An 18,467-nucleotide genomic window follows, 5' to 3' on the forward strand; every position below is an offset into this window, starting at 1 on the left:
TTAGGGAAAAATAGGAGTTCATGCCAGACTCTATTAAAGTGCATAAAAAGAAAATTTATTTTAGCATTTATACCAAAAGTACATTATAAATACATGTGTTACTCTAGTGCAGTAAGACAAGAAGCCCAGCCTCAATAATAATATGGCCTTGATCTTAGTATGCCTCTTACATGTGCCTCATAAATAGCTTGTTCTGAAAGCTAAAAATTGTAAGCAATTTTCTCTATTGATAGCTTTATGAGTAATTCTGGCAACAGAGTAAAAAGTCTTAATTCTTATTTTGCTAATTCTCTAGGGTCATAATAGTCTCACAAGAAACATCTTATTAATGAAATTAATAGAAGAAAGATATTTTCAGGCCTTTAAAACAAGTTAAAGCAAATATTTATCACATGTAAAAATAAAACAAAAAGTAAATTTTAGGATATCTTTAAATTTTAATTTAAAAAACCACTAAATTATTTTATTTGCAAAGGTGAGTTAAAATAATTAAAAGAATAACTTGCATAGAGAACTGGTATATAGTTACTTTTTAAGAAGACCAATGCATAAAGCAACGGAATTAAGAAATGTGCACAGAGATGCTGAATGGACAGTCAAACCTATCTTAGGGAACTTCTTACAAAAAATCAAATTACTATGGTCTTTTCAATGCTCACTTTATTACTTGCTTTTGAAATTTATCAATTTTAAAAACAACTTTTAAAATCTCCTCAATTTAAATATAAATATCCGCATGCAATCACTCATCACTCAGATATGCTTGTTTTTCAGTGCCCTCACACAATGATTCTGATTTAGATTACTCACATATACCCTGATGTTTTTTAATCACGATGAAATAAAAAAAGAGAAAAAATGTGGTTTCAGAAGATGGAATTCCTAGAGCCTAGAAGAAGTCCTTTGATCACAGAAAATCAGAACCAGACTGTCAATATTAATTACAGAAAGCAATTTATCAGTATAACAAAAGGGTATGATAAATTTCTTCTAAAATACCTAATTTACTTTTATAATGATTAAAACTAACAAATATTTATAAATTATTCATGTACTTCCATATGAGGTTTGTTTTCTTATTAATATTTATGCCTTTCCAGTACTAGTTCGTTTCTATTCTTATATCAAAGTCTTTCCATAAATCTCTAAAAAGTCACAAATATCTCTATGGCCATGGATAAACCACAAAAGTGATAATTCATCAAAATATCTTTTCACCTATACAATAAATAAATCCATTGTGAATTTAATTTCTACTAATTTATATAAAATAATCTTATTAATCTATGAAAAATAATCATATTGATTTTACTATAACTTAAACCCTCAGACAAATATCTTTCTGATTACTTATTAATGTAAAAAAAAAACTAAGTAAACTTTATATTCATATTTAAACTACTGAATATCTGTAAACAAAGTAGCATTTATTAAAATAGAATATACACTGAATTTATACTAAATTCCACTCAGATTTATACAAGTTTTTCATCCTTAATTTTTAAATACACACGTCATGATTTTTTTCAAACATTAGTCAGGTATATACAAAACTGAAATATGACATTCAAGCCAGATTGTGATTTTTAAGATAACCTCTAAACAGCTAGTAATATACAATGTGTAAAATTCCAATAAAACATAAGTATATTCTTATAGAAATGTTAGGCCTATAATACCGAGCGATATTTACAAGCAAACATGATCCAAACAGCACATGCAGATTCAGGGTAAGTAAACACTCTGACACGAACTGCCAGTCGCACCTGGTCTCCACGGCAACAGATTATTTCTTCACAGAAAGGAGACCTACAGAAGAAAGAAAATTTATTCAATTAAGTAAACACAGGCTTTACTTTCTTGTTTCCAAGTAAGTCAATATTTTAAAATCCTGTCTCTGCTACCAACTTGACCTCTGTAAATTTTGGTCGAGCTACTCGAATTACAAACTATTCCTCACAGTCTATAAATTTTAAAAATTACACTAGTCAAGATCAGAAATCCTCAACTGAGATAGCACCAAAATCACTGAGGAAACTATCCTACTATCTCTAGAGCTACACTTTAGACCAAAGGAATTACAATCTGTGGCAAGGAGGGTAAGTCATAAAAGTTCCCCATGTGATTCTGAATCCATTCCTAAAGAACTACCAGAATTATTTCTAAAACTCCTAAGCCAAAAATATTTATGAATTCATAAATTCCACCTTACCGAAGACATGTAGCAAATGCACGCCTTGCATTTCTATATACAAAATGTATTGGGAACCCTTTAAATGTGTGGCCATCAGGCACAGCCCTCCTTATGGCATCTTGAAATTCTTCATTGCCTGCAGATATACTTGTTGTACGCTCAAATTCATAAGAAGCCAAAGCTGGTGATAAGAGATAGGAAAGCTGGTCTTCCCAAACAGTAGTGAGGCCAAGATCCTATAGCAATGAAAAGAGAAGAAAAAGAGTGAAATTCATTAATATTTTAAAAACCAATTATAATAAAAATGTTGATTATTTTAATGTATGCCAAGATTTTTCATAAACCTGTCATAATTTTTTTAACTTCCTATTATTATAAGGATACGCAGAAGTAAAATATAAAACGAACTACAGGTATTAGACTTAACTTAAAGAAAGAGAACCAAAAAACATCCAATATTAATGATTTTAGTGAAAGTTCCAAATCCTATACTTCCTCAATAGCCACTAGAAAAGATCATGTGGAATAGTTCCACCATGGAATACGGTGTCAGTAAATTTTGAGGTTACATTTTATTTATTTAACTTTAAAGAGCTTAGTAAAATTAAATCTGCTTAATTTGATTGTTCCTACTATAAATTCAACTCTAGTAGGAGAGAAAAGTCAAAAAACTAATTGCATATATAAACTCAAATATTTACTGAGCATTTACTCCATAAAAGCTATGGACTTTGATACTGTAAGAGATAAAAAAGTGAAGAAGACATTCTGCAGGACTTCAGGGAACTTTAAACATGTTTCTATGGAATACTAAAGGCAATTATGATTTCATTTACAACACTGAATGAACTATTGATGGTTGGACAAGATATATATTTTTTAATTAATTAATATTTTTATGGTGACATTGGTTTACGAAATCCTCTAAATTTCAGTTGCACATTTTAACAGTAAGGCATATAGATATTTACATTGTGTGTTCACTTCCCATGGTTAGATTTCTTTCTGTCACCACATATTTGATCCCTTTGACACATATTTTAAACTCGTCACAAACATAAAAAACTTCTCAAAATTCTAAATAGTTTGATTATAATATATCTGTAGCATTTTCTGATTTCACAATCAAGGTTTTAACTGGCTCTAAGAGATCCTAAAGGTCCATAATCATCTACACTTTCCTCAGGCAGAATGTAATTTCACTTGCTGATTTATAAGGCACCATCAACTTAGCTAGAGATCAACACTAACATCTAACTCAAATTTTGTTTTCTTCTTCTACATAAAATAATTCTTATAATGTAATAAAATATTGGTTTCCTTCATAAACAGGATCTAAGAAAAGAAGATCAAAAGGCAATATGTACGACAGACAGACAGTAAAGAGGGGCTTTAATTTCCAGCAGTGTAATAAATTAGGTCCCTCATCAACTATTGCTGAAAACATACTACAAATGCCAGATTTTCCATAACATACTTTTAAATGCTTTGATGAGTTGGCAAGTAAAAAATAGAGACCAAAGCTAAGAGTAATTGGAAGCCCATAGAACATATCTGATAAAGTGTGCCTTTGATGGTCTCAACGAACATGGAAAAATAGAACTCACCCAAGGTGTGGAGTCTGTTGGGGAATCCCAAAAGGAGAATTATAAATAACTCTTCTTTATATATTTGGATTCTAGTCCTTCGTTGGTTATGCGTGAGGCAAATAACTTTTCCCACTCCAAGGCCTCCTAGACATTGGGGGCCTTCATGTGTTCATGTGTTCATGTGTCTGTATCAAAAAGGCACCCAATGGCTTGCCTCATCACCCCAGCTGGCTGTGGATGTAATGGACCTGTTCCAGTCCCTCAATTTCTAAAGAACTTATTTCCAATAGGTTCTGGATGGATGTTTATAGTTTATCTGTGTGTGTGAGAGTGTGTGTTAGTGTGTGTTTGCCTGTGAGCCTGGTTGCCTGTGTACCTGTGCCTGTGTATGTGCCTGTGTGTGTGAGACAGAGATGTGGTTGTGTGATATCCAGGCAGGTGGATATATGTGACTGACCTCTTGTGTGTGCCTGGTTGAACATTTCTATGAGTGTGGGTGTACAGTTTCACTTGTGTTTTATAATGTGTGCACATTCTGCGTGCACTTTCGTGGGAGTGCAAAGCAGCATGTGTGCCTCAAGAGACTTTTGGGGGTATCAATGTCTGGTAGAGTGTGTGAGTGTGTCAAAGGTGTTCCTCCTAGAACATACATTCTTAAATTACTAATCTTTTCCTTTGATTAATGCTTTTTATGTCTTCTCTAAGGTACTTTACAAAAGAAGAAATCTAAGTGGCTAATAAATAAGAGGCTTGATCTCATTAGTAATCAGGGATACTACAAATTAAAGCTAGAATGAGGATATATCACTTTACATCTACCAATTTTGTATAACAGGAAAACAAAACATGAAAAAAAATGAATATGAAAAAATATAACCCAATATTTTTAATGGGTAATGACTGAATAAATACTTCACAAAGAAAAATCTAAACGGTGGTATTCAGCAAGTCTAAACAAGTACACCATTCTTCACTCCTAGAAAGAAGTAATAAATTCTAGAAGTACTGGTGAATTTGGAAATTTCTGAGTCTCAGAACTTAACTCTCATGACTTTCAAAACTACAAATCATAAAGGTAGGCACTGTATTTGCTTTGTTCAGGGCTAGAATAGTGACTGGCACTATCACACACGCCAAAAAAAACTAATACATAAACAAATGAAAAAAATGCACAAGAATACAAACTTCAGTGTTAATTACCTTCCTGTGTTCTGACACTAGTAGCCTTAGCTGCATTTCTATTTCATTACTTGTTACGGAAGCATCGATTGTAGATGCGCATAGAGGTGGAAAGGGAGGAAGGGATGTAGTAGCTCCTGGAGCACACACAGATTTAATTGCTTCTTCACTCATGGGTTTCCATTTGGATTCATCATTCAAATCAAATACACAGATTTCTACTAAGTCAGAGGGCTGACAGTTTCCCAGGAACATCTGATGATTGAAAACACAACCAATTGTTCGATATGGGTACAATGGTTTGGGCTGTTCAGCAACTGGAGGTTCATCAGGATTGATAGATTTGTGGATATACCTAAAAAACATAAATCATAATTTTATATAATAAGAACTTAAATATTAAGAAGCAGTATCTTACTTAAAGCCATATTTATTTCCTAAGACTAGAGTTTAATATTTGCTTTTCTTTCTCATATCCCATAATTTGACCAGTCTATATTAATTGTGTAGCACACCCTATGATGTAGAAACCAACTTTATTCCTTTAACATGAGAGTATACTCTATGTATATCATTAAGATTAAAACTGTCTAACTCAAATGACACAATTAAAATAATTTAGCTATACATTATGAGGCACAACTAACCAAAATGTTTATCAATGAAGGTAAAAAAAGAACCCAAAATAATGAGAAGAGTGCCCAGGGCTGAGCCTTCAGATTTTCAACATTTAAAGACAAGATAAAACTCTTCATAAGTTATATAAATATCTAATCACTATGCTGTACATCTGAAACTAACATAATGTTGTATGTCAACTGTAATTAAAAATTTTTTTTAATTAAAAAAAATAGTAAAGACAAGGTTAAGGAAAACTAAGAACAGCCAGAGAAAAATAATGAAGATTAAAAGACAGTGCTATGAGAGAAGCTAAGGAAGGAGAATGTTCATGAAGGAGGGAGCATTTAACTCTTTCAAATCTGATGATAGCCAAAAGGACTGATAAAAAATGTCCAGTGGATTTACCAACATGGAAGTGGTGACCATAACAAGTTTTCAAAAGAAATCATGACTTACAACTTAAAATTTATTTTCAGGCTTAAGGATGATTATCAGAAAAAAAATGCCAGTTACATAAAATTAAAATATAATTCAGTTTTTACCAGTATCATGTTGGTAAAGAATATTTAAGGTATACAAATTTTCTTAGAGTTTAATTAACATAGCTATCTTAATTAAAGTAATTTATTTTTCATAGTCATCAAAAAAGCTCTAATAACTAAAGTTATCAATATATACCTTTGAGTACCATCAATATAAATAAAAAAAACCCCTATAATTTAAAACATTTACATCTTCATTTTAATATCTTTGTAAACTTAGTTTGCTAACCTGTGTCCTGTTAAACTCTCCCAAAAAGTAATGGTTCCATCAGTTCCACAAGTCATAACCCATGCATGAGGTACTCCCTTTGCCTTAGTCCCAACACAGACAAAAGCTTCTAATCCATATCCAAGAAGAAGGCTGCACAGAAGGTTAGCATGGTCTTCACAGTCACCCTAGAAAGCACAATGAATTAAAATTATTTGTTCGATGTTAAATATTTAAAAACAAAGTGACAATAAAAATTACTATTAAAATTTTCACTTTTAATCATCAGTCCTCTGTTAAGCTGAAACAATGCTGGGGGGAAAGAGAATACACCAAATTTAGAAGAGTTTTGTAAATTATTTTATAAAGTCAGTGCTCACAAATCTAGCAGTCATAACATGTACACCTTAAGAAGGGACATTCAGATTCAAAAGTTTATAAAGAACTCATGCAACATAAAAAAAGCAGTAAGATTTAAAAAATTAATACCTAATGGACATGAACAGACAAGCAATAAATTGTAGAGCAGAAAATGCAAATAAGGGAGAAAATACTCAAATACTTAATACAGTAAATTACAGTATTTATATGATCATTTTAAGGAAATAAAAACATAGGAAAAGTGATTGGTGGAATATAACAAAATGCCAATAATGGCTGTAATTAAAGTAATTATATATAATTTTCCCTTTTATTTCCTAAATTCTCTTTGATAGTATTACTACCAGAATTTTTAAAAATAATTAAAATTAAAAAAAAAAGAAAATAGCTGATATGTTGTATGAAAAAAATATCAAAATACTTAATAGTAAGGTTAGAATTACAAGAAAATATGTATTTAAGCACAGGACTACTAGAAACATGGAAAAGTAAAAGTAACGACTGAGTTCAGTGTTACAATGGATGATTTCTTTGCCCAAAATGTTTACATTAGTTAGCTCTACACTGTTCTTTATTAATTAACTGTAATACAACAAATAGCATTTTATAATCATTAAATTGACTTTAGAAAAATATCCAACACCTTTTAGACCCATTAATTTCTACAGATTTTATACTAAAATTTTTTTTCAAAAAATCCAACAATACAACCAAAGATATTCAATGCAAAAATTCATTCTGAATGATATCAAAAAACTGGAAGCAAGGCTAACTTAAAAAGAAACAGTTTTAAACGAATCGAAAACAAACTTACAAATATAGAGGACAATCTGGTGATGGCCAGAGGGAAGAGGAAGAGGATAAGGGGTGGAGAGAAAGCAGTGAAGGGTAAAATAAGTACAAATTAGTAGTGGATAGATGATCATGGGAATGGAGAACGTATGGGGAATGTAGTCAGCAGTAATATAATGGCTATGTGTAGGGCCAGAGGGAAGATACAGTAATCAGGGGGATCGTTTTATAAACTATATAAATGTCTAACCAATGTACTGTATACTTGAAACAAATAATTAAAAAAATAAAAAAAATAAAAGAAACAATTCTTACAACGGGGAAATAGTTAAGTAGATTTTGTATATTACTTCAAGAAAACTTTATATTGCTATAAAAAGATGGAGATCATAAAAATTATAGCAACACATGGGACAATGTTCATAGCATAGTGCTAAATTATAAAGCGGAACACAAAATTTTATTTATACCTTAGTTATAATTATGGGAAAAAAAAGACATAATAAATTAGTAATAGAATTATGGATGAAATTTCACCTTTACTGTTATAATGCTGTTGTTTGCACTAGAAAAATATTTTAAATGATTTTCAGGTTTCTAATTTAAGGTATGCTTTTTCTTTAAACAAATTTAGATAACATAAAATAGTGAATCAAAGGGGTGATTATTTGCTTTACAAGAGTTGTTTAAATGATAATTTTAAACATGTATCATTCCTACTGTGTTTGAAAATCTTGAGAATATCATGCTAAGTTAAGTTAGATGGAAAAGGACAAAAACCACATGATTTCATTCATGTGTGGGATATAAAACAAAAAGCAATAAATGAAAAAACTAAACAAATTCATAGATGACAGAATGGTGGTTACCAGAAGGAAAGAGAGGTAGGGGAAGGATGAAGAGGGTAAATGAGATAAAATACATGGTGATAGAAGGACACTAGACTTTTGGTGGTGAGTACACAATAAAGTACATAGATGTTGTATTATAAATTTGTATACCTGAAATAGATGATGTTATTAATCAATGTTATCCCTAATATATATAATTTTTTAAAAAGTTTAAATCCATACACATAACTTTTAGAAACTACAGCTTGGGAATAAAGCAAAATAATTTTGATAAGTAATGTTTAACTGTTTTCAATTGTCTTTAAGACAAAATCTTTCTGACAAATCAATCTCCAATCTAAATAATTTATTCCATTGTATGAGCTTTGACTTGTGAATATCCAAATTTACACAACTTCAGATGAAACAAAATTATGTCAAAACAAGAATGTTAAATTTCTTGTTTTCTGTTCTGTTTCAACAGAATTGAAATGCTAGTCTGACTTTTTTTATATCATCAACATTTTTAGAACCCAGATTAAGAACTATCTCATAATCTATAAAATTAGTTTAGTGAAATCAATTAATTTAGATTTAACATCAATTTACACAAATTCTCATAAATAATTATATTTGATACTAAACAAAACACCAATGAATCCAAATTTTTTTCGATGTTTTTTGTACTGCCATTTTCTCTTTAAAAAAATGCATTATCTAGGGAAATTTTAACACATCAATAGTGCTAGAAGATCATGGTTCTATTCCTGGTACTGCCTCTAATTAACGGTTTAATTCATCTGTATATCTCAGTTTATGACACGATAGTACTTGGAGATCCTTATCTCACAGAAATCATGTTACATTAAATAAGAAACTATACGAGAAAATAAAGATGCTAAGTTTTTTCTTTACTGATATTTAAATGTTAAGAAAAATGGTGAAGATACTGACTTGTTCAAGTTGACAATGTGTACAATTTTGCTAAGTTAATTATTTCACAAGTGCACCATAAATTCACAATAACTACAATGTACTGCTTTTTAATTCTATTGCATGTGTGGAATACCTTGTTTCTACAAAGAAAGGCCAGCAGAGTGCACCACTGTTCCTGTTTACCTCCTCCTCCGATAACAGGGGCTCTTTCATAACCAAGTACATTAACAAATCTTGCTGCTTGCCTTGGAGTGTCCAGAAGCCGCCCAGCTCGAAGTGGTTTAACAAAGGAACAGACTGGTCTATTTATCCCATTTTCATCCTGAAGGAAGAGGGGAAAAATGGTATCTGTATTGACAGATTAATCATTTCTAATTTTAACACCTTTTCTTTAAATGTTAACTTGGGATAAAATAATTCTGTATATCATTAAGTTCTTACCTTGTATCCAGTACTAGGCTGCTAAGTGCTATGTATATGATTTCTCTTTTAATTCTCTAAACATCTCTATAACTTTCATTTCAAAGATGAAATAACTGAAGTTACAGCCATTATGCAACAGGGCCAGGATTCAAACCCTGAGCTAACTCCAAAGACTTGGACAGTAAGAACTTGAATTATCATATAATCCAGCAATCTTACTCGTGGATATGTACTCAAAGTAATTGAAATCAGTATCTCAAAGAGATATTTGTGCACTGTAGCATTATTCACAATAGCCAAGATATGGAAACAACCAAAATGTCTTCAATGGATAAATGGAAGGAAAATGTGGTATACTTATCAGTGGAATATTGTTCAGTCATAAAAATAGAAGAGATTCTGCCATTTGCGACAATATGGATGAACCTGAGGGCATTATGCTAAGTGAAATAAGCCAGAGAAAGACAAATACTGTATAGTATCATGTATATGAGAAACAATGGATTAAGTATAATGATGCACAAGATTCTACAGATGTTTGGTTAGGATAAAGGGAATTAATTCAGTTCTTTAAAAAAAACCCAAAAACTTATTTAATAGAAACAGAGAATAGAACAGAATGGTGGTTGCCAGGGGTTTGCAGGAAGAAGGAAATGGGGTGATGTAAGTCAAAAGGTAAAATTTTCAGTTATAAGAAAAATAAGTTCTGAGGATTTGACATACAGTATGGTGACTACAGTACTGTAAACTTGAAAGTTGCTGAGAATAAATCTTAAGCATTCTCACCACAAAAAAAGTTAACTATGTGAGATGATGGATGTATTCATTATCTTGATCTTGGTAATCATTCCACAATGTAGGTATATAACAACCATCATGTTGTACACTTTAAACATATACAATAATTTGTCATTTATTCGTCAATAAAGTTAAAAAAAAAAAAACTTCTTTAAGAAAAGAATAGACAGGTGGGTGGGGGATAGAAAACTGTTCTTTCTTAATATCACACAGAATTGCTGAGTAAAATGACTATTATAATTTCCACTCATAACTATGGTTAACTCTAAAAGACATTGATTTTTTTTCCAACCTCTCATATCCCACTTACTCCAATACCTGCATGGTGGTCTCTTATTCTCCATCTCCCTACGCTATCTTAGGAGTCAGAAATAGAGATAAAATGAAAAGATCAGCTAAAAGAGCTCAAATATATTTTGATTGGTTTCTCTTCGCCCTTGTCCTGATATCACTGTTACCTTGCCCGCCCAGTCATTCAATCTATAGACAATGCTATTGTAAAGTCAGAAGCCATTTCCCTCTAATTTCCAACACTAGTTAACTAGCGTCTCCCATTTGCAAGCTCCTCATCTAGAAATTAAACCACTTTTAACCCAGTCCTAAAATCTAGGGAACATAGGGTAAAGCTAGAAGAATGCACAGGACCTGAGAAATATAATTCAAAATACTATATTATCTCATATAAATGCACCTATATAGGACTGAATACATGTAAAATATCTGAATCGTTCCTTTTAAGTTACAAAAAATATAGATCTAATCATATATTTTAAATTGCTTTGTTAATGAGAAAAAATAGGCTTCAGATACAGGAAAAATAGAGGCAGAGATATATAGTTGAAATGCTGCAGTTAAATATTATTGGTCACCGGTTTAGGGATGTTGGTTATATAGAACTATTACATGTAATATTGTTTGTCTTTAAAAAAATAGCTAACTGGCCCAGAGCCCCAGTTCCCCACAAAAGCTGAATGTACATATAAATGCAAAGTGTAGTAGTAGTTAATTATTTAATACTAAGTATCAGTCAAGGACACACTTCAAGTTAAACAAAAAGGGTTTTAATCTACTTTAAATCAAACATATTAAAAAATGGTTTAAAAAAACAAAAATGAAAAGCAAAATAGAATAAAGATTGTACCACCCACTCAGTGAAAGAGAGCATTATAAAATCAGCATTCTATTTTACAAATAAACTTTCACTTCTCTGAAATGAATACATTTTACAAATTCAAGTTAAATGAAATTTACATATACAACCATAAATACCAAATACAAGTGTGAAGCTTATCTAATACAACTTACAAACCTGAGCAAAAATCTTAACCAGCCGAGAGTTGTGTGAGGGTCGAATTTGCAAATATTCTCTCCACCACTGCTTAGCATAAACAAGAAACAATCGCTCTTTCTCTGCAGTTTTCTGCCGTTCCAAAGCAAGCTTAAAATTAAAAAGATATTTTTCAATTTTTATTGATTCTCCTTAATTACTATAAAATATGTAACAAATCTATGCACTTCTCTCTGTCTCCACAACCATCCTAATCTAAGCCACCATCATCTCATCTGTAAGAGCCTCGTCATTGACTTATTTCAATACTTTCCCCAGTACAATCCAGTACCCATAGTCAATCTTTTTTCCTCCCAAGAGACATTTTTAAAAAATCATATTGTCATTCTCTTGCTTACAATTAATAAATTGTCATTTTTCTTTAAAAAGTGATTTCTAGGATCAACAGGTAAATAAATATGCTACTATGAAGAGAAATACACAAAGAAGAGAAATTCAGAATTCTTTACCTGTGTGTTCACTACTTCTTGAGATAATGTTTGATTGAGTGGTGGGTACATCTCAAGTTTTATATTTAAAATTCCCACAGAAACTTTTGATTCTGTGCCTATAAATGTAAATAAATATTCAGAACTTCAGAGGTTTCAAAACTATGTATGTTTAACCAAAATACTTTATGAATTTTGTGCTTTACCACTTACATGGAATAAAAAAACACTCATCACCTTGAATATTCATATTAAAAATTTACCAAATCAAATCAGTTTTCATTTGGTACAAAGTTTTTCATCTACTTATAAGGCGATTACATATTTTCTTGGCTTCCTAATCACATTTTAAGGAACTTTTTGGAACTAAAGGATTTGGCATTCTTAATTTTTATCTTCATTAAATGTATAATACCAACCAGATTGACATTAAAAACAAAGTCAAACCAATTGTTAACACTTCATTCTCAGAAAATATACTATTTTTCACATATAGTAATTCTCATTTATCCCTTCTCATTTTTCACATCACATGCGAGTACAAATTTGCAGTCCATGCCTGGATAGAAAGAATTAGAAAACAAATATACTTCGCACCAGAACTACTTAATATTTCTTTGGTGAATCAAAATATAATCGTTTCTTGGTCATTACAATGCTTATCATGTTAGGCCTATATTTAAAGACAAATAATGGGTATCTCATATGAAAATAAATATACACAAAACTTTTTCTTTTTCTTTAGGGAAAAACACATTTAGGGTCTGACTTATCAAAACCTAAATTATAAAGCTATACTGTCCAAAGGCCAGATTTAATTCTAAGTTTCAATACCAAAGTAATTCCACTATGTAATGCATAAAACATTGATAGCTTTTATTTTGTTTTTCATTTTATTAGTAAATATGTACTACATATCAAGTGGTATTAGCACCTCTGTGAGTGCTACTTTCCCACATGTAAAAGGGTAGAAAATGCCTACTCCATATTCTACAAGAACTGGTGCTATAGGAACCCATGTACTAATGGGAATGCACTGAATTCTGCGGTCGCATCGTGCTGGAATGGAGGTATTTTTGTGTATGCATGCGGGTATGTATGTGTGTAGGAACTTAATTTTCTTACATAGTCTTATATATAATCAAATAAATTTGAAACAAGAAAATCTCTCAAAATTTCTATATTCATTTTCCCAGAAAAAAAATTTTCCTTAAGACAAGGCCAGATTGACTGTAAGACAAGGCCGGATTGCCTATGAAGTTCTACACTCATACTATACATTACCCAAGACTAAACATTGGAGTACAATTTAAACTCTAAAAAAATTCCTTTTTACACGTTTTCCTCTTGGTTTATAAAGACATTTTAAAAATATAAAATATTTACAAACTGTGGCTAAAAAAAGGTATAACAGTAATATTAATCATCATACCTACACCCATAAGTTCCACAGTAAGACTGGTAACTCCATTTTCTGAGCCCAAAACTGATCGCCATTCGAGAAAATAGGATGCTACTAAAGTGGTCTCACCAAATATGTCTGTTTTGATTAGCACCATGTGAATTGGATCACTTATTGATAACATTGTTGTTGAATCAGCCATTCTAGTTCCATCACCTGTCAATATAAACAAACAAATATATATACACATATATATATATACATATATATACATATATATATACACACACATATAACATTACCTATTCAGTTAGGCCCACATAGAAGAATACTTTTATTGAAAAGGATGCTAAAAATAAACTTATATAAAACCAAACAGAATAATTTGGTAATGCCTCAGAAAGCATGCAACGGACTGGGAATAAAAAAGGTACAGTTCTATTTCTATCACAACTTTTAAGAGGACTGGTAGAATTGTGACAAGTTATCTAGATACTTAATGCATATCAGTGTTTTCTGATCACTAAGAGTACTTAAACTATATGTTACTACAATAAAAAGCCTTCAAATATGTCCACATTAATCCCAAACTACCTTTATCCCTTAACCTCCAGAAATAATCACTGCATTATCTACACAAAACTGAACGATCCAGCATCTTGGAGCTAGCAATTTAAGCTATAACTGCCTCATTAAGGTAACATTTTTCACTGGGGGGAAAAAATAAATTTTAGTGCTGCATTAGCCATCATAGTAATCTAAAATTCTGACGCTATACCTCTATAACTTTGTTAACTTTATAAATACATTATAAAGATTTCTACATTGACAACAAAAATGTATAAAATATCTTTATAGGAAAAAAGTGTAAAACAATTACAGAAATCAAAAATCATAATTCTAAAATGAATTACAGATTCATATCTAAACTTTGATTTTCAAAAAATTACATAACACCATAAATCTAATCATCTTTCATCAAAAGAATCACGACACTATACCCCCAGCAGTTGCCTAGCATAGTACCATTCACCTAACAGGTATTTAAATGTTGATTACTAAAGAATCAACCATTAACCAGTCAAAAATTAATCTTCAGAAAAAATTAATTAGCAGAAAATAAAGCAAGAAGATGGTAGAAATAATCTATATAGAAAAGAGCAGTGGGGGGAAAAAAAAACTAGTAAGATTCATCCATTATAAATCTCTCCTTGCAGCACAAGTTATCATTCTGCAATAAAACTTCACAAAGATTTACTCAGTTAAATAACATATTTTTGCTCCTTACCTAAGCTTTCTCTGTGTACTTCAAGTAAAAAGCCATCATGAAAATCTGGTTCACAGGCACATGGAACAGGTTTAGAACGAAAACGTTGGTTTCGAAAATGTAAACATAAAGTAAAGGTTGAACAAACTTGTCCCGGTAAAGGCTCAGGTTCTTGCAGATGTTCCAAGAAAGCTTTTCCACCCAAAACCTGAAGGTAAAGATACCTCCGTGTTGGATCAATATTAGCTGTAAAGTGTAGCAATATATATGAGGAAACTGCCAAATAACTTAAGGAATGTGATCAATAGGAAATAATAACTTGACAGATAAAACCAAAGACTAGGAAAAAAAAAACAACAAATTTACTGTATACCAGGACCATCTGCACCCAAGGAAGAAAAGATATATAATATGGTATCTTTTTCTGAGTTTATATTCTGGCTACTTTCTCTCAGCTAGAAAGAAGTCAGAGCCGAGGTTCAGGATAACTTTGGTGTTTAGTTGTTTAACCAACATTCCTTCATCTCCACAAACCAACTCAATTATCTCAACTCAGCAAAATGTACTTGTGAGATAATTACATTACCATTAAAGAAAACAGGCTATACAATTTTTATAAAATACATTTTTAAAACATGATACAGGTGGTCCTGTTTTGGCTTCTACTCTGCTATACATTAAATATTCTGATATACTTCATGCAAAATAGAAGCTAAATTTTTTAGATTAGTCACAAAAATGTATTTCATTCTGAAAAAAAGTTGAAATGTTTTTTATCAAATATTAAACGCTAAGCACATCTATTCACAGTACAATCCATAACTAAATTAATGTTAAAAAGAAATACACATACTTTTTTTTAACAATGTTGACTGTCTATCAGTAAAACAAACTGGTTGTTTCGGAGAGGAAAGTTCTTGATCAACATTGTCCTGGAAAGACAGAAAAAAAATCAAAAGAAATTAGAAGACAAAAATTGTAATTAAGCAAGAAAATGCCAATAACGAAACTAGGCCCCTTAACTAGGCCTCAAAAGGCCCCTTATTTTCCTTGCATAATAAAAATAATGAAAAGCCTGCAAAAGAGGTGATGCAAATGAGGTCACTCCTGAAGTCTAATATTAAGGAATTAAACTTGTCTTCAAGCAATGTACGCAAAATGCTAAAAACAAATCTTTAATAACGTAAAGCAGATTAAACTTTTTTTAAACTTCATAGAACATTTGGCTTATGATTTTATCATGAACTGATTTTAATAAGGAAGTGACATTCACACAGCAGAAGCTATTATTAGGTCAATTTTTATACCAAATGGGTTTACAACCTCAAAAACTAAAAAAAGATATACTGTATTAAAATACTCATTCCCTGGTGTATTATGAAGTCCATCCAATTTTTACATTATATTACTCAGATATTGAGGTCACAATTTCTCATTATTGCCTCATTTTCAAAAGGCCTACTTACTAATTTGTACACTGGGAGGCTATCATCCCACTACTGACCTATTTGTATGAAAAGATTTGAAGGTTCTTATGCAGACAATTCTTTTCTTAAAGAAACTTATAATTTCTTAATCGCAATGACTACTGTTCCAAAAGAGTGTTTATTTTAAAAATAAGCCTAATTTTAAAAATTATAGAACATTATTGTGAAAATAAACTAGATTAAAGTAAACCAATTTGACTAATATATATATACTTAAAGTTATAGACCTAGAGATAACAAGAGAAAATTCTGTCACTGGATAGAGAGGAATATGGTATATAACAATTTCACTGATATATAATCCTAAATGCCACATTCAAGGGTGGAATTACCTTATACTTGAAACAAGGATAATACTAGACAAAACTGTCTTATTTTAATGTGGTTTTCCTAAAAGGAGAGGCCCCAAATATATGCTTAATGCCTCTCAATTTTTTCCCCTAAAAGATTACTCACAGTAACAAAATTAAGTTCTTTCATCACATCATCAATGATTCCCCGACGTCGAAGAGCTTTGATCAAATCTTCTGTTGATAACTGTTGCTGATCAGGTGCCAATTCTTCCCGTATTGTCTCAGCAAGGATTTCTCTTATTCTGCCATGGACATCCATCTGAGTAGAAAACTCACATTACAATTCACAACATTACAAAGCAGCTGAATATTGCCACTTAGTTAATTTCTTTCTGAAGTACTGACAAAGAAAAGAATAAATAGATAAACTAAATTCCGGAGGGCTTCTCAAGCTAATAGTAAATGTAAAATTGTTATCAGAATTCATTGAGAATAAACGTAAGATTTAAAAAAAAAAAAATTTTTAAGATAAAAAATTTTTTAGTACGAAATCTCGAAATAATCTCTACTGGTTATTTCCCCACAAATACTACTCAACCAAAACAATCTTTTGAGAGCGTTTAGTATAATCAAAAGACAGACCAAGAGGAGGCGATCGAAGTATGAATGTCTCCTTTCAACTTATTAGATGTGACCTTGAGTTAACTTATTTACCCTTTACGAATCTGGAAGAAATAGTGCCCTGTCAAGATCGCTGTAAGCCTTAGACAAAAGATGGTAAACACTCAGCACAAAGCCTGGCATACAAGTGTACATTAAACAGTAGCTTTTATTACTTCAGGCTATTGCATTCAGTTGAGCACATCAAAGACACAAATTCTTCCTCAGCTCTGAAGTATCAAATACCTACATCACAAATTCTTTAGTTACTTCTTTCTCATGACTTAAGAATAGCTAATTTGATTCAACATCAATGACACCTCAAGTTTCATCCTTAAAGTAATTCTAATTCCTAATCTCTGAAAATAAGCCTGCTCCAAACACAATTTAAACTCGATCTGACTTCTAGAAATCCCTGGATAAACGCTCCATTTTCACAACTGTCCTAAAATGCTAACGCCGTTCTACCACCTCGAACACTGGTACTGGGCACTTTCTGGACTTGCTCTTTGTTTATCGAGCCTAGACAGTTCTTCTGGCTTCAAGCCCGCATCTGTGCCCATGCCGCGCTCCCCCTCTCATAGCCTTTGCCCGAGGCCATGGCAAAGAGGTGCCACAGTCGGCTCGGCCAAGGGGCACCTGGCTGGACGTGCAGGACCCCAGGGGGCACAAGAGCGTCCGAGGCCCCTCACCTTGCTCAGCTGCTGGTGGATGAGCTGCTTCAGCTCTGAGGCTTTCTCCGGGGGCAGCGACATGCTGGGGCGGGCGCGGCGCCGCGCTGCCGCCTCTGTCTGCTACAGGCGCCGCGGCCTGCCCCGGAGCGTTGGCCGCGCTGAGCACGGAGCCGGCGCGACCGCTGGCCTCGCGCAGCTCCCGGGGGGCGCGGCGCCGCGTCAAGCCCAGGCCGGGCAGGGGGCGAGGCTGCAGCTGTGGTGGCACCCAACTGTTGTCTTCAAACGGCGGCGGACAGCCAGGCCTCCGTGGTGTCCCCCGCCCTGCCTGATCATCTCCAACGGCCGCTGCCCCGCACGCAGGGTCCCCACGCCGCGACCTCAACGCAGCCCAACGCCTTTGCCTTGCGAGCGTCTC

General features: G+C 32.4%; 1 protein-coding gene across 2 annotated transcripts; it reads right to left on the minus strand.

The window, feature by feature from the left end:
- Positions 1–33: 33 nt before the first annotated feature.
- CEP76 (centrosomal protein 76) lies at positions 34–18,274 on the minus strand. 2 transcript variants are annotated; one of them, XM_039846341.1, is made up of 12 exons: positions 18,071–18,274; positions 16,882–17,037; positions 15,792–15,870; positions 14,960–15,184; positions 13,702–13,887; positions 12,291–12,388; positions 11,803–11,931; positions 9,406–9,594; positions 6,355–6,521; positions 4,984–5,317; positions 2,213–2,430; positions 34–1,809 (listed from the first exon to the last, which is right to left on the minus strand). In XM_039846341.1, the coding sequence occupies exons 1-12, from the start codon at positions 18,131–18,133 to the stop codon at positions 1,671–1,673; spliced, it is 1,983 nt and encodes a 660-aa protein (XP_039702275.1). In that variant the 5' UTR covers positions 18,134–18,274; the 3' UTR covers positions 34–1,670. The 2 variants fall into 2 exon arrangements, with proteins under 2 accessions (XP_039702275.1, XP_039702266.1); XM_039846332.1 differs by having other exon boundaries at positions 16,882–17,049; positions 18,071–18,260.
- Between the last annotated feature and the right edge of the window lie 193 nt (positions 18,275–18,467).

The sequence above is a fragment of the Pteropus medius genome, unplaced genomic scaffold (genome assembly GCF_902729225.1).
Source record: "Pteropus medius unplaced genomic scaffold, Ma_sr-lr_union100, whole genome shotgun sequence".
Lineage (NCBI taxonomy): Eukaryota > Metazoa > Chordata > Mammalia > Chiroptera > Pteropodidae > Pteropus > Pteropus medius.

What these genes read in the sequence shown, in the direction of transcription:
- CEP76 (XM_039846332.1), bottom strand. Translation starts at nt 18,133, where the DNA reads ATGTCGCTGCCCCCGGAGAAAGCCTCAGAGCTGAAGCAGCTCATCCAC. An exon ending in AAGAACTTAATTTTGTTACT is followed by an intron (nt 15,871 to 16,881) that starts GTGAGTAATCTT and finishes CTGTCTTTCCAG; the next exon opens with GACAATGTTGATCAAGAACT. An exon ending in AAGAAGTAGTGAACACACAG is followed by an intron (nt 11,932 to 12,290) that starts GTAAAGAATTCT and finishes TTTAATTTTAAG; the next exon opens with CTTGCTTTGGAACGGCAGAA.